Below are 13,986 nucleotides of genomic sequence, written 5' to 3'. Positions count from 1 at the left end.
CTTGTCATATAAAATGTCATATCCACCACTAAAGAAAAAGAAAAAAAATATCCACCACTAATTAATTATTACAAGAATTACAAGATGAACAAAAACCTGGATTAAAATCATCTCATCTGCTACCAACAGTCAAATTCCTTCATAGCAGCTTAAAAGTCCCTTTGTTGTTTTAAAATGTGCTATACATATAAAGTTGACATACGTATTACACATTTTCGCAGCTTCATCTACTGCTTTAAAAACTTGCAGTGGCAGATGGGACCGGTTCTTATTATGGTCTAAATCACCACAGGACTCGGTCGGCAGGTGAGTGCGTCGTGAGCGACGGTTCGTGAGACCAGTTGTTAGTCTATAGCCAGAAGAGGCGCTAGTGGACCACTTTCTATGTTAAACACCATAGAACAAGACGGTCTTCCTGCTGCCAAGCCCGTAAGAATTTGTGGCCAATGGGACAGACAGCGAAAGGAAAATATATATTTTAATAAGAACCGACTAATTTGCTGCCAACACCCAATTCCACCAGCTCAGTGATTTAACTACTGTCTCTACAACCAAGCCCTGCCCCGTACCTGTGTTGCTAGGCGATCTCTGGCTGCCACGCCGTGACCCCTCAGGCATGGTGCGATGATGTCACAGGAAGTAGAAACCTGGAGAGAAGAAGACCCTGGTTAGCTTCAACACTGACTCTCTGTCCCAGTGCAGCCTCTCTCTTTCTTCTACGACATAAAAGCACAGCAGAAACACAAAGAGACTTAACACACACAAAGAAGCAGGAGGTAAAAAAACCTCTTCACTCGTCTTTCTTTAAGAGAAGAAGAGGAGGTCTGTATGAAAGAATTCTCTCTTTTCTCGTGAGGACGTATGTAATGTTTGGCTGGAGGACAAGAATGTGGTCTCTTCTGTGTGTGTGTGTGTGTGTGTGTGTGTGTGTGTGTGTGTGTGTGTGTGTGTGTGTGTGTGTGTGTGTGTGTGTGTGTGTCCACTGCAGGATTACAGCGTCCTACAAAGTCATTGATACAGTAACACAGATTGACCCAATTAGTCCATCGTACGTAAACGGGTGTTTCTGCGGCAGCTGTCTGCTGGATGACTGAGGGATGTGGGTCACATGTGGGGGGGTTGAGAGGGTTTAGGGGGGTCAGTAACACAAAACAGATACAGAGCAGGTCTGCAGGTTGCTGGTTGAAATCCCTGTGTGGAAACACCAGTAGATTGTCCTTTATTTGCTCACTGGAGACGAAACTAAAAGTGAATTCACTAGAACGCCAGACAATAAGGTTTACTGGATTACATCAATGCATTTCAACATTTGTACACTTTCTTCAGTATGTTGTGAAAATATGACGGTGAACATTAGTGAAACGTGGCGATACAGATAAACTACGGATGGTTAGGTTTTGGCAACACTTGGTTAAGGTTAGGAAAGATCTGGCTGCTGTTTACAAAAAAGGTAAGCTTCATTTTTAAGCTCTGGTTCTTGCATTATTCACATGACTGTTAACTCAGCACATTTTCACTCTCCACCTCTCTACGTCTGCCTGCATTGGCATGAAATGTTGTGAGGTGTGGAATTGTGCAATATGGACGTAATTCCTGGAATTTGGACAGAATATTTACAGTCCCCTGTGATACAAATGATCATTAGACTTCTATTTTAGGAGGAGAATTTCAAGGGTTGTGGGTGCGAGTCCCACCTGAGTCGGGAATTATGATATTACAGAAGTTTAAAAGAACCTCATACCTGCAGGATTGTATTTTTTTGCGTTCAATGGAAAATAATGTATGTGTGTGTGTGTGTGTGTGTGTGTGTGTGTGTGTGTGTGTGTGTGTGTGTGTGTGTGTGTGTGTGTGTGTGTAATTTGGCCAAACTCGTCATCACCTACCAAGGTATTTCCAGGTGCATCCGCCTCAGACACACCTCATGACACACACACACACAGACACATGCCCCTGTGAGCGACGATGGCAGCAGGCCAACACTCTCACTTACAGCAGCATCAGTGCATGTGTGTATGTGTGCGTGTGTTTATGTTATTGAAGCCCTATCTCGTTGCTAAGGCAACTGGAGAGACTTGTAGACAGCTACATTCAATTTAAACTGAGCCGTCAAACACAACTTCAGTTTCTCCACTTTGGGCCCTTTATCTGAGCTCCACAATGGAAGCAGCTTTAGAAAACTTGATCCCTGTTTTCTCAGCCTTTAATATGTTTCCATCAACCTTACAAGTAGCCGAATCATCTCTGACCACCTCCTGTCTGCATGTACACATGGATGAACAGACAGCCATCACTGGATTACCATGATACTGAGGTAAATCTTAAATATGATGGTCATAAATCATAAGGTCCCTGCTTTAAATTAAAAATAAATATGACTATCCAGATGGAAATGGAAATTCACCACAATCAACGTATCGTTTTTTAACATGGATATAATCTTTATTGTCCTATCCCAAGATATGATTGACACAAATCTTAATCTAGTGGTCATGATTTTTAAGTAACTTAATATCCTCCACATTCAAAAAGAACCAAACATTTTCAGGGTAATTTGAATTTGTCAATGTTCCAGTGTGAAAGTACAGCAGTTCATATGTATATACAGGTGACATCACACACATGGATTCCTCTGTTATTTATTGTTTTTGAGTTAAAAAACAAACGACTTAGAAAATAGAGATTAATGACAGTGATTAGAGACCAAATTGGAGAAATAATTAGATTGATTAGTCATACTTGTGCCTTAATGAGCCTTTTACTGTAGGTCTGCTGGCCTAAACTATCACAATGAGAACACACAGATATAGCTATACTATCACTGTGTGTGTGTGTGTGTGTGTGTGTGTGTGTGTGTGTGTGTGTGTGTGTGTGTGTGTGTGTGTGTGTGTGTGTGTGTGTGTGTGTGCGTGCATGCGTTTACATTTCCCCTTGCCTCGACATTGCCTCTATGGGGTTCATGTTTATATGAGATCACTGACAGAACGAGGCCTCCTGGGTTTCAGCCCTCAGCGTTGCCTCCCAGGCTGCTCACAGCCAGCTCTACCAACCAAATTGTAACTGTGTTTGGCAAGTCCATTCAAGTTAAAATAATCGACTTACTAGTTAAACTAAAAGGCTGTGGGTTTGAGTCAAACCAACACACTAACATTGTACATGCAGCAGTGATTTAATGGAAGGGCTTGAGTGTTTACATGAATAAAACTGCTGTTTATCATTTCAGGGACATGTAATACATGCAATTAATAACCTTCAGTGGTGAATTTTCAAACTTAAGGTTTGTGCTAATATGCTAATATCATATTTATTTTTGGCATAAAATAAAGCATCACATTGAAAGCATCCACAATCCAGAAGGATTGACAAAGATGGACCAGAAGGCTCTTTGGTGCAACGGATAATGTGTTGGCCTTTGAGCTAAAGACTCTAAAAGTAATTCAAAGGTTGTGGGTTTGAGTCCCACGTGAGTCAATGTTATTGTTTACATGAAAGCTCAGTGATTGCACAAGAAAACATTCACATTAACAAACTACTCAAAACAATCAAGACTAACATTCTTCTCATGTCCCCCTGAGTGAGATGGATCCAATGAAATCGTTGTGTTGGACTGACTGATACTGGACCAGTTCTGAGTGCTGTGAGAAGATCATACAATCTAGTTGACCAATAGATTTAATCTGAGTTTTTCTCCAATTATAACATCATGATGTGTTCAAATGGAATCTTGTAAAATGAAACTTGAAAATGAATCCAGTTGTTTTTTATAACGCGGAGCAAAACATTACTGTACTATAACGTATATATGTGGACTATAACACCCTTATCTGATGGAGAAATGTTCTTTGACGTTGGGTCAAAAGATAACCGAGTGACTCATAATCTGAAATAACAATTTGAAGCCATAAAGTCCAATAAAAATGTCACAAAGAGACGTATCACTAAATTATATTCATGCCATCCATAGAAGGTCACGCACACACAATGGCTGCTGTTGCTCGCTGTTTCTGTCTGAGACAATGTGAGGAGGCCACACTGACCCAGAGAGGGAAACGCAGACACACACACACACACACACACACACACACACACACAAAGTGGTCCAAGGCTAAACAGACACAGCGACAGATCTGCTGTAAAGAGAAGAGACACTCGTCTTTTATTTGCACTTTTTTTGCTATATTTCGCATTTTCTTCATATTTTTTGCATCTTATCTGAAATCTATTCTTTGTGCATGACCATAATGTCAATTCAAATGTCACCATATGTTTGTAGAAGATAACAGAACGTTGTTGAACAGTGTGATGATGTGAGGAGGTTTCATGGGAACATACATTTTTGGCTGAAAATTGTAACATAAAGCAAGCTGCAGTCTTAGTATTGTTGCCGGGAGCGCTACAACATGAACCAACAAGAGGAAGCTGACTCAAAATAACCACAGCTGACTGGTTGTAGGTGAAAAAGTTTGTATGAATCAGCATATTTTCTTGATAGTTTGTCACATCTTCATTCAGACGTCACTGTGTTATATGTTAAACACAGGTTTGATATTTAAATACTTGTTTTTAAAAATGTGTTTATGGTCAATCGGCTGTCTTTCTGTGTTGAACCAGTGAAGGGGAACTATGTGGACACTATGTAGGCCGGTGTGACACTGTGTGTGGTCTCACTGTGTGTGTGTGTGTGTGTGTGTGTGTGTGTGTGTGTGTGTGTGTGTGTGTCTGTCTGTCTTTGTATGCACACAAAACACTATTTTTCTTTCATGCTCACTCTCACACACACAAACACACAATAGGTCCACTCTGTTGTCCTGCTGTTTCCATTGTACTCACAGCGTCGACGAGCTCCTCACACACATACACACACACACACAGTGATGGCACTGTGACTGACAGTTGGTTACGTTCACACACACACACACACACACACACACACACTGAAGTGAGTTTACACGCTTTCTGTTGACAGTGAACGAGATACATGACAGTAACATCAAATAAATATTTGTCCTCGAAATGTATAATATATATATGATACAAATAATAAAATGCTGAATTCTCTAAGTTATTCAAAGGTTGTGGGTTCAAGTTTTGGGTTCGAGTCCTCATCATTGTTTTGATGTGGAGACCACAGACAGCTGCTCTGTCTTCCTTTCCTGACTGGTTCTTCTCTAGTTCTGGGTTCTGCTCATGTCCTTGTCACTACATGAAGGTGGAACCTGCAGCCCAATCAGGTTCACAGGTAGTCCAACTCCTACAGGATGTGAGGTCACAAGAAGGTTTGCTGTGTCTCCCAGCACAGTCTCAAGAGCCTGGAGGAGATACCAGGAGAGCTGGACAGGACCGTAGGAGGGCATCAACCCAGCACCAGGACCGGTATCTGTTCCTTTGTGGAGGAGGACCAGGAGGAGCACTGACCTCCAGCAGGCTGCTGGTGTTCATGTTTCTGACCAAACTGTCAAAAACAGACTCCATGAGGGTGGCATGAGGGCCAGACCTCCTCTAGTGGGACCTGGTCTCACAGTCCAGCACTGTGCAGCTCCATTGGCATTCACTGGAGAACCCCAGAATGGGCAGGTCCGCCATTTGAGACGCTGTGGTGAGCGTGATGCTGCCTGTAACATCCTCCAGCATGGCCGTTTTGGTGGTGGGTCAGTGATGGTCTCGGGAGGCACATCCTTGGAAGGTCACTGACCTCCATGCCGCCAAGTACCGCCGCATGATTTTCGAATCACGCTACCAAAGAAAAAGAAATGAAAAGTCTTTGTTTTCTAACATCTTTCTGAAGCTGTTTCATCACCATCTTTTACAGCTGTGAGCAGCATCTTTGGTTCCTTTGTGCGTTGCTTTGTGGGACAATGGTCGAGTCAACAATGGGCTGCATTCACTCAGTGACCGTTGGCATTATACTTCATTTTGTTTTCCAGTGTGAACATACTTCAAAGTCTAAGGCTGCTCAGAATGTGTCCCTGACTAGCTCTAAAATGCAAACTATAAACATAAGCCTGGGAACATTAAGGCTGCAAACTTCTTCAAAAGCAAGAAAAGACAAGATAAGATACGCCTGCACACAGCTGCAACCAGCTTACAACAATGCAACCAGGCCGGTGTAGTTGTGTCATGTGGTAAATTAAGGCAAAACATCAGTAAACACACACTAGAGCTAAGGCTGATGAATGTCTTTATTAAAAACTAAAAAAATTTTTTAAAGAAAAGGCAAATATTCAGGCGTACCATTATACATGTCATAACAGTAAAGGGCAAATATATTCTGTTGTGTTTATTTATTTTATTCTACTCCATTGTCAAGTGTTGTATTGTGGGAAGCAGAGACCTCTCAGTGGGCATTTGAACCATCGCTGGGAAACTACGTTAATCTGTCGTCGTCTGCTGAGGAGAAAAGACTGTTCTGGCTCAGTGTGTGTGTGTGTGTGTGTGTGTGTGTGTGTGTGTGTGTGTGTGTGTGTGTGTGTGTGTGTGTGTGTGTGTGTCTCAAATTAGTGGAAAGAAACAAAATGACAGAGAATTTTTATGGTAAGAATGGAATGATAAAGCAAGAGAGAGGGGGGGCAGTGATTCATGATGGGAATGTACAGACACCAGTCACCAGGAGGCATCAAACAGACAGACAGACACACACACACACTTGAACCCAATCATACCTGCAAACACCTGGTGAAAACCATAACCACAATGAACACAGGAGTATTCTTTCTACAGAGCTCAACAATGAAGCTGCTCTTCAAAGCCCCTTTGTCTTCAGTTGTCATCACATCGTTCAAATCAGCTGAACATTCTTTAGCTTTGTTTGGTTCATATTTGCCAAACATTTCAAATAAAGCTAGAGAGAACACTATTACTTTACCACAAGGTGATTTATTCAACAATGAACTCCTCCTAACAGCAATAAAGGACAGATTTTAATATTGACTCTGGGTCTCAAACCCGCAACTTTGATTAATTTCTTCTGTATTAAAACAACAACAAAACATGCATTCATACTTCTGTTATTATTTTTCTTCTCCAGAACAAAGGAGGGATCCATTAAAACAAAAATAACTCAAACGTCTCTCTCTTCAGTATATTTACTGTATGTATCCTTCTATTTATGTGTGTGTGTGTGTGTGTGTGTGTGTGTGTGTGTGTGTGTGTGTGTGTGTGTGTGTGTATGTAATGTACATGTACTATATGTATACATGTATTTATGTGTGTGTGCTGTCTATGTTGTTTACTACGTAGCTCTGAGGTCAGAAACTGCGGTATACATCTGTCGCCTGAGCACCACACACACACACACACACACACGCACACACACACACACACACACACGTCACAGTAGATCCTCTGTCCAACCTCAGATGATGCTAAATTGTGGGACTAATTATTATAAACGACAAACACCGGTCGCTGAGGAAACGATCCTCCCACATCCCATAATTATCCTGCATGGGCTCGATATTAAAACTGCTTCCACATACTTTGAAATCAATGGCTCCTTGTGCTCAGTCTCCCTGTTGAAGAGAGTCGAGACTGGATGGCTCAAAGTGATGATAAAAAAAAAAAAAATCCCATATGCATGTCCATGTAGTAATCGTGTTACATACATACGCAGTTAGTTTGGAAGTTCACAAGTGCTCATGACTGTGGTGGGACTCGAACCCCCGTACCCCCACACCCAATACCCAATGCTTCACAGAGCCACTGTGACCACAAAAAAGCCCACACATCACAAAGGGGTTCATTAAATCTGGAATCCTTGAGTTTGTTGGTTCACTTTTGCTTTTGTCATCATGGTAAACCAACTTGCATTAGCTTTAACTTGAGGTGCAATGCACTGTCCAATTTGTCATTCAGCGAAACATCTAAAGGTCAACTCTGGTGGGATTCGACCCACAAGTGTCCAGTATGCAAAGAACCTTAACATTCCTGCACCAGAATGTTTCATTTACATACTAATGAACGTGTAAACTGCAGTTTTCCATTAAATCACACTGCTGCAGGTGAAGCTCGAGTGTACATAGCAGTATATTCATATAATTCAAGTAGAAATCCCACAGCTCGAATGTTCAACAGTGTAGTTTGTCTTTGAGAGGAATATCTAAAGGTCGACTCTGGTGGGACTCGAACCCACAACCTTTGAATGCCTTCTTTACAAGCATACTAGAAGTCCAATGCGCTATCCATTGCGCCACAGAGCCACACATTCTACAGGCAGGCAAATTGGTGTGGAACCAAGAATAGAAGTGTGTTTTGAAGGTCAGTTTGTTTGGACTGATGGAGGGAGAGAGGAGAACGGATGTGAAAGTGTGAAAGAAGAAGAGGAGGAGGCGGAGGCTTCAGTGTGTCCAAATAAACTGAGTCCATATTGAAAATCGTGCCTCATGTTTATTATTCTGACAAACTTTCTCTGAGTCCCCCTCTCTGAGCTTTTTATAAGACACAACAATAATCAGTCATTATTAAAGATATGAGAAAGCAAAAAAAACGAGGGAAGTTAACGCAGATGCCGTATGGACGACTGAGCATTTGAGCAACTTGCAAAGGATTATGGGATATTGGAGACACACTAGCTGTATGGAAGCTGCATCTCTTGGACAAATCAACAAACTGATGCATTTGTCTTTGTAAAAGCACGCACACACACGCACACACACACACACACGCACGCACGCACGCACACACACAATACACCAGTAAGAAGTCAGTTTGACCCAATTTAGACAATGACGTGTGAGTTGAAGTGTGTTATTAGTGAAATCGATGCCCAGAAGGACACACACACACACACACACACAATTATCATTCCATTAGAGTTTTTCTTAGGCTGTAATCGAAGGGCCGCATTGGCTAAGGATTCAGCCTTGACACACACGGTACATAGCCAAGACGCACACACACGCACACACACGCATAAAAACACACACCCACACACACACACACACACCATTGAGTTAAAGGTTGAGTAGGTGGTTCTATTCAGAAAAAAATATGTTATATATTACTTGAAATCTTCGTAGCATACCAATAGCAATGAATAAATGAAATGCTCTGACTCTAAAATGTAAAAATGCTCTAAAATCTTTAAATGTCCTCTGTGGCCGTGGCAGGACTCTAAAAACCCCAAGTCCAATTAAAAAAGTTGGGCCGGACAAAATAATTGGACGAGCTGCCTGTCTGTAAATGCTTACTTCCTGATTGCACTCTGCCGATCTCGAGCACACCTTTGGTGTTCTGGGGAAGTGGCTTTGAACAGAGGTCTGAACGAAGGGGGCGGGACTTTTTTAGTTCGGCAATGCGTTTAAAGTCAAAGTCTCTGGTTTTTCCAAATGACCTACTCAACCTTTAAGTGGTGTGTGTGATTAGTCATGGCTGATATCAGCCAATGAGAAAAGATGTTCCCTCCGTGTTTGTAGACACATTGAGAAAAATAATATTTTAGGCACAACGTTCCTGTTTTTTCAGGAGACTTGAACTCATCACTACATTTTTAATAACCTGTCATGTGTGTCTTCTATAAAATACGAGATGTGTTCAAGTGACATTGCTTGTCCTGGTGGTGCCTTCACCGATAACGGGAACACACACTTTCAGAATGTCTGGTTTCAATTCAAACATTAGTATGGTGTCATTCTATATGTTTCTGATTGTTTCTTATTTGCAAAACCAACAATGTGTTAGTCAAACTAGTTCCTGTCCGTGTCTCTCTTCAGGTTTGAAGCCCATGGGTTCCTACTGAATCCTTGAATCTTTAAAAACACAAATATATCGTTTAATGAGTAAATCACTGTAGTTTTTATCAAACAAACAGGGGTAAAGTGACTTTGTTGTGGCCTAGTTTTTGTTGTCAAAGGCTTATTGTGACAGATCTGTTATAATCAGTGTCATCTGTCGCTCTACATCACGCTGACATTTTTGTGTGGGAAGGTTGCTTAAAAGAAGTGTTTGAAAGATGAGACAGAGCATACAGATTCATGTTGTCTCTCCCTTTAGAGTTAAAAACATCTACTAGTCTTTGACCTCAGTGACAAAAGCCGTGAACGTGTATCAGTACAACTCAATGGGGCACTTTTACTTATTCAGAAAATAACAATCTAAAACCAGCAGGGGAAGAAGTACTGTTTACTCTTTTACATAAGTAAAAATACTGTGTAAATGTATTCTGTTAAAAGAAAAAATGTATAGAAATATACGTAAACTACCAATATACTCATTGTGCAGACTAATATATATTTTGAATGTATTCATTGCTTTAATGTTGCAGCTGGATATGGTGAAGCTCATTTTACTATTTAATTACATCATTATTTATTTGTTGATTAAAGTAACACAAGTAAAACAACATTTCCCAGATGCAGTGAAGTAGACATTTTGAGTACAAGTAGGCCTACTTCAAAACATTACTTAATTACAGTACTTGTAAATGGTCATTCATGTGTTGCTAAATAACGGGAGTTTTGCAGTTTTAGTAACTGATGAGTAAAATATGTTTGAAAGATTACTTCCCTGTGATTCAACTGGGATTTAAACTGTTTGTAAGTCCTCACAGCGCCCCCTACAGGCTGCAATGTCCACCACGGCCTCCAGCAGCGCCTGGAGCGAACACACTGGTGAGTTGTCTCTAAGGGAAAGGTCGATTAAATCAAAGGGTTCATCCTCTGGGGGACAGGAGAACAGTGGATATAATGCACACTGAATAGACGAGCGTTGATATAAAGATGATGTAGGGCAAAAGACACGTGCACGCGGACAGTCTCCAAACTTGAACAAGAAACAGGCACGCGCGCACAGCTACATGTCTGAGAGAAAATCTTGAACGAAGCTTTCAAATGATCGATACTGTGATCGATTGGAGGGAAGGTTAGTGCGTTTATTGTGAAAGTTTCTTTTTTTAGTCAATGTGATTAATGCCAGCTGATCGATGCTTTTATTTATATTTCTGTACGTTATGTGTTTCTAAATACTTTTCGTGTCATTTTGGAGGGATGCTACTTTAAACCGCAGACCTCGGCCGCCACATGTATCTAATCTCATACTGTTTGTACAATTGCAACATAAAAAACAACCAGAGTAAAAAGTGAGCGTACCTCGGTGCCGCCGGGCAGCGGAGACATGTACGTCCAGCAGCCGGTGAGTCCTGCAGACCCCGCCAGTCTCGGCTCCGGTCTCCTCCCCTCTCACGGTCTTTCTCCGGTCTTCCAGCTGTGTGTACGCGGCCGGGTAGCAATGCATCTGATCAAACCGCGTCCCTCAACTGCGCTCTCTCACGCTCAAACACGAAGAGTATTTCCAAAGAAACGTTCAGTCCTCCCGAAGGTCCACTAACCTACTTGGCGAAGCTTTTACGCACCAAAAGCAAAAAGCAAAAAGAAAAGCACACCCATCCAACATGTGTCCGGTCAGGTCTTCATGTGAACTCTGAATCCGCTTGAAAATGAAGTGAAGAAAAGAGGAATAAAAGTTTACTGGCTGACAGTTTGGAGTCAATGTCCCGGTGAAAGATGTGATTTGGTGGTTTGGAGATGAGCTCCAGTCGACTCGACCCCGTCTGCTGCTGCAGGGAGTGAGGGGGGGGGAGAGGAGGGGAGGGAGGTCCAAGAACCACCAGGGGAGGGGGGAGACCTGCCAGCTGTTTACAAGAGAACAAACTTTCTATGAAACAGTTTCACTCTGCGGTGCAGAAAAGGTAATCAGAGTATGAGACACAGCTGTGACTCATTACATTGATTGAGTTTCATTAGTTTCACCTCTCAGCAGGTGAGAGAAGCGGAGAATGAACTGTTATTGAGGTCACCGATTACTGCAACATGTTATATCTGCCTGACCCTGGCTCCTCTGGACAGCAGTATTCATATTATTTACTGCAGTAGTAAAATTATTCATACCACACTGTGGAAATACCCCAATGTAAGTAACAGTACTGCATCCAAAGCCTAAGTGAAGTAAAAGTGCAGTAAAATCTTCCCTGCCAGTTTTACTTAAGACATCTGTGTCAAATTACAGAAACTACTCAACTTAACTGTTTATTGCCACTAATTGTATCTAATTTTAGACATTTATCTACAGTATATTTTGAAATGTTGAAGTGAATATTTGAGAAATTTGCAAATATATTTCAACATATTTATGGGGGTAAATTCTTCAAACTAATTTGTTCTACTATGTTCTTACCTATAATACTTTGATCATAGCACTGTTGTACTTAAGGTACTACAATAAACACACAGCTCTACTTTTCTTGTATTTTACTAATGTCTAGCCTTCTAGTGCTTAGAGCGGATTAGAAACACATTCAACAAAAACATGCATTCATCACTGTTTATCTGTCTGTGCTAACTGAAGAAAAGTAGCAGGATAAGGTGAGGACACTGACCTCTGACTTGAATAAAAATCAGATGCAGACCTTTAAGTAATAAGTTTGAGGACCCAGAACATAAGAGAATATACATTCCATAACATTGCTGTAGTTTATTACAAACAAACAAGTATTTTGCATGTGAACAATGAATAGTGAAGAGTGAATAAAATATAAAAATAAGAAAGACTAAGGGATTGTAGGTCCTCCCTCAGTCCCTTTAGTAAATCCTCCCGTCCCTTCACGTTTGTAGTTGCACAGTCAGCTCTATAAAAGCACAAGTTAACACAAGTTAGTTATATCTTCACAAAATTGCCGATTAACTTTAATAACGTAACAATCTCTAAGTCTCTGTTCATTTCAATAAATGCCTGTTCCAAGTTAAACTCTCGCCAAAAAGCAATCTAGACTTCTTTTGTGAACGTATACGAGTCAAACCTTCGTGTAAATGCATAATTACAACAAAAGAGTCACTTTTAAGATTTAAGCTTTCAATTGAGTGCAAGGGCACTCTTATGCTAGCATCAAAATCGCTAGAAAACACTAAGAAGGCTCGACACAACATGAAATGAGTTTACTAAAAAGAAGGTTTTTTAAACTACTCACGTTAGCAGTAGCATCTCCGGTGCGCCGCCATCATGCCTTTGCACTCCATTGAAAATTAGCTCGCCCGAAAATGAAACTACTGAAAATCTTAAAAGTGACTCTTTTGTCGTACCCCGGAGGTTTCACTCATAGCTCTTAGCCACTGTATTAGAGATTATCGTCTTTACTGCTTGACCCTTTTTGCTGACTTCAAATGAGTCAAAGGGTGCCCACCTATATTTACAGAACTATTTACTGAAAGGCTGGAAAACTAGTGTGGAGTTAATTACATTAAATTAATAAATGATAAGATAATGACACATAATTGTACAATAAAACAACTTTATGAAGGTCAGCAACACCTATGGCTAATTGAGCTCAAGCTAGCTACAGAGCTTGCTTCACTTAGCCTTATTTAGTAACCTGAACTAATGACACATCTGAAATGTCAACAGTTCAATAATCAGGCAGATAAAATACTGGACACTATCATTTTTGGGAGATAAGCATAACTTTACTTGACCTGCTCTGTTGAAAACATGGACTGGACTTGAGAAGGGCACATCTCCGTGACGGAAAATACTGTTTCATGCTGTTAAATCACAGTTTCTTATTGTTAACTGAGCATTAACTGTTAATTTACATGTAAGCATGAATATTTAACAGTATTTTACAATTATTTTAAAATACAGAAAGATACTGTTGTAATCCACCTAAATTAGCTGCAATTCATTATAAATACTGTAATACATGAATATGTTACCGTCTGTGCTTGTTGAGATTCCATGCAGCTCTTTCCATGTAATATCAGTGAATATAGCTTTAATTACAGTCAGGTTTAATTTTACACCTCTACACACACACACGCACACACACACACACACACACACAAACACACACACAAACACACACACAAACACAGAGGGACATTCCTGACCACATCTGCTCCTTCTAAGCAACCAGTTTACCAGTTTGGACCAGTCTGAGCTTTATACTGGACAAACACAACCTGAGGTAAATGCACACACACACACACACACACACACACACACACA

The 13,986-nt window shown here is 40.9% G+C and overlaps 1 protein-coding gene across 1 annotated transcript in view; it reads right to left on the bottom strand.

Moving 5' to 3' along the window:
* plekhg2 (pleckstrin homology domain containing, family G (with RhoGef domain) member 2) overlaps positions 1-11,503 on the bottom strand; it is a 67,029-nt gene extending 55,526 nt beyond the window's left edge. The window contains exons 1-2 of the mRNA XM_084020449.1: positions 11,079-11,503; positions 570-647 (exon numbers count right to left, since the gene is read on the bottom strand). Coding sequence (XP_083876575.1) covers positions 570-618 — 49 coding nt within the window. The 5' untranslated portion in view covers positions 619-647; positions 11,079-11,503. The remainder of the gene's footprint in view (positions 1-569; positions 648-11,078) is intronic.
* Positions 11,504-13,986: the final 2,483 nt, after the last annotated feature.

This window comes from Eutrigla gurnardus (genome assembly GCF_963514095.1).
Source record: "Eutrigla gurnardus genome assembly, chromosome: 10".
Classification (NCBI taxonomy): domain Eukaryota; kingdom Metazoa; phylum Chordata; class Actinopteri; order Perciformes; family Triglidae; genus Eutrigla; species Eutrigla gurnardus.
Note: the sequence above shows the minus strand (reverse complement) of the source record. Positions and strands in the feature narration are given on the sequence as shown.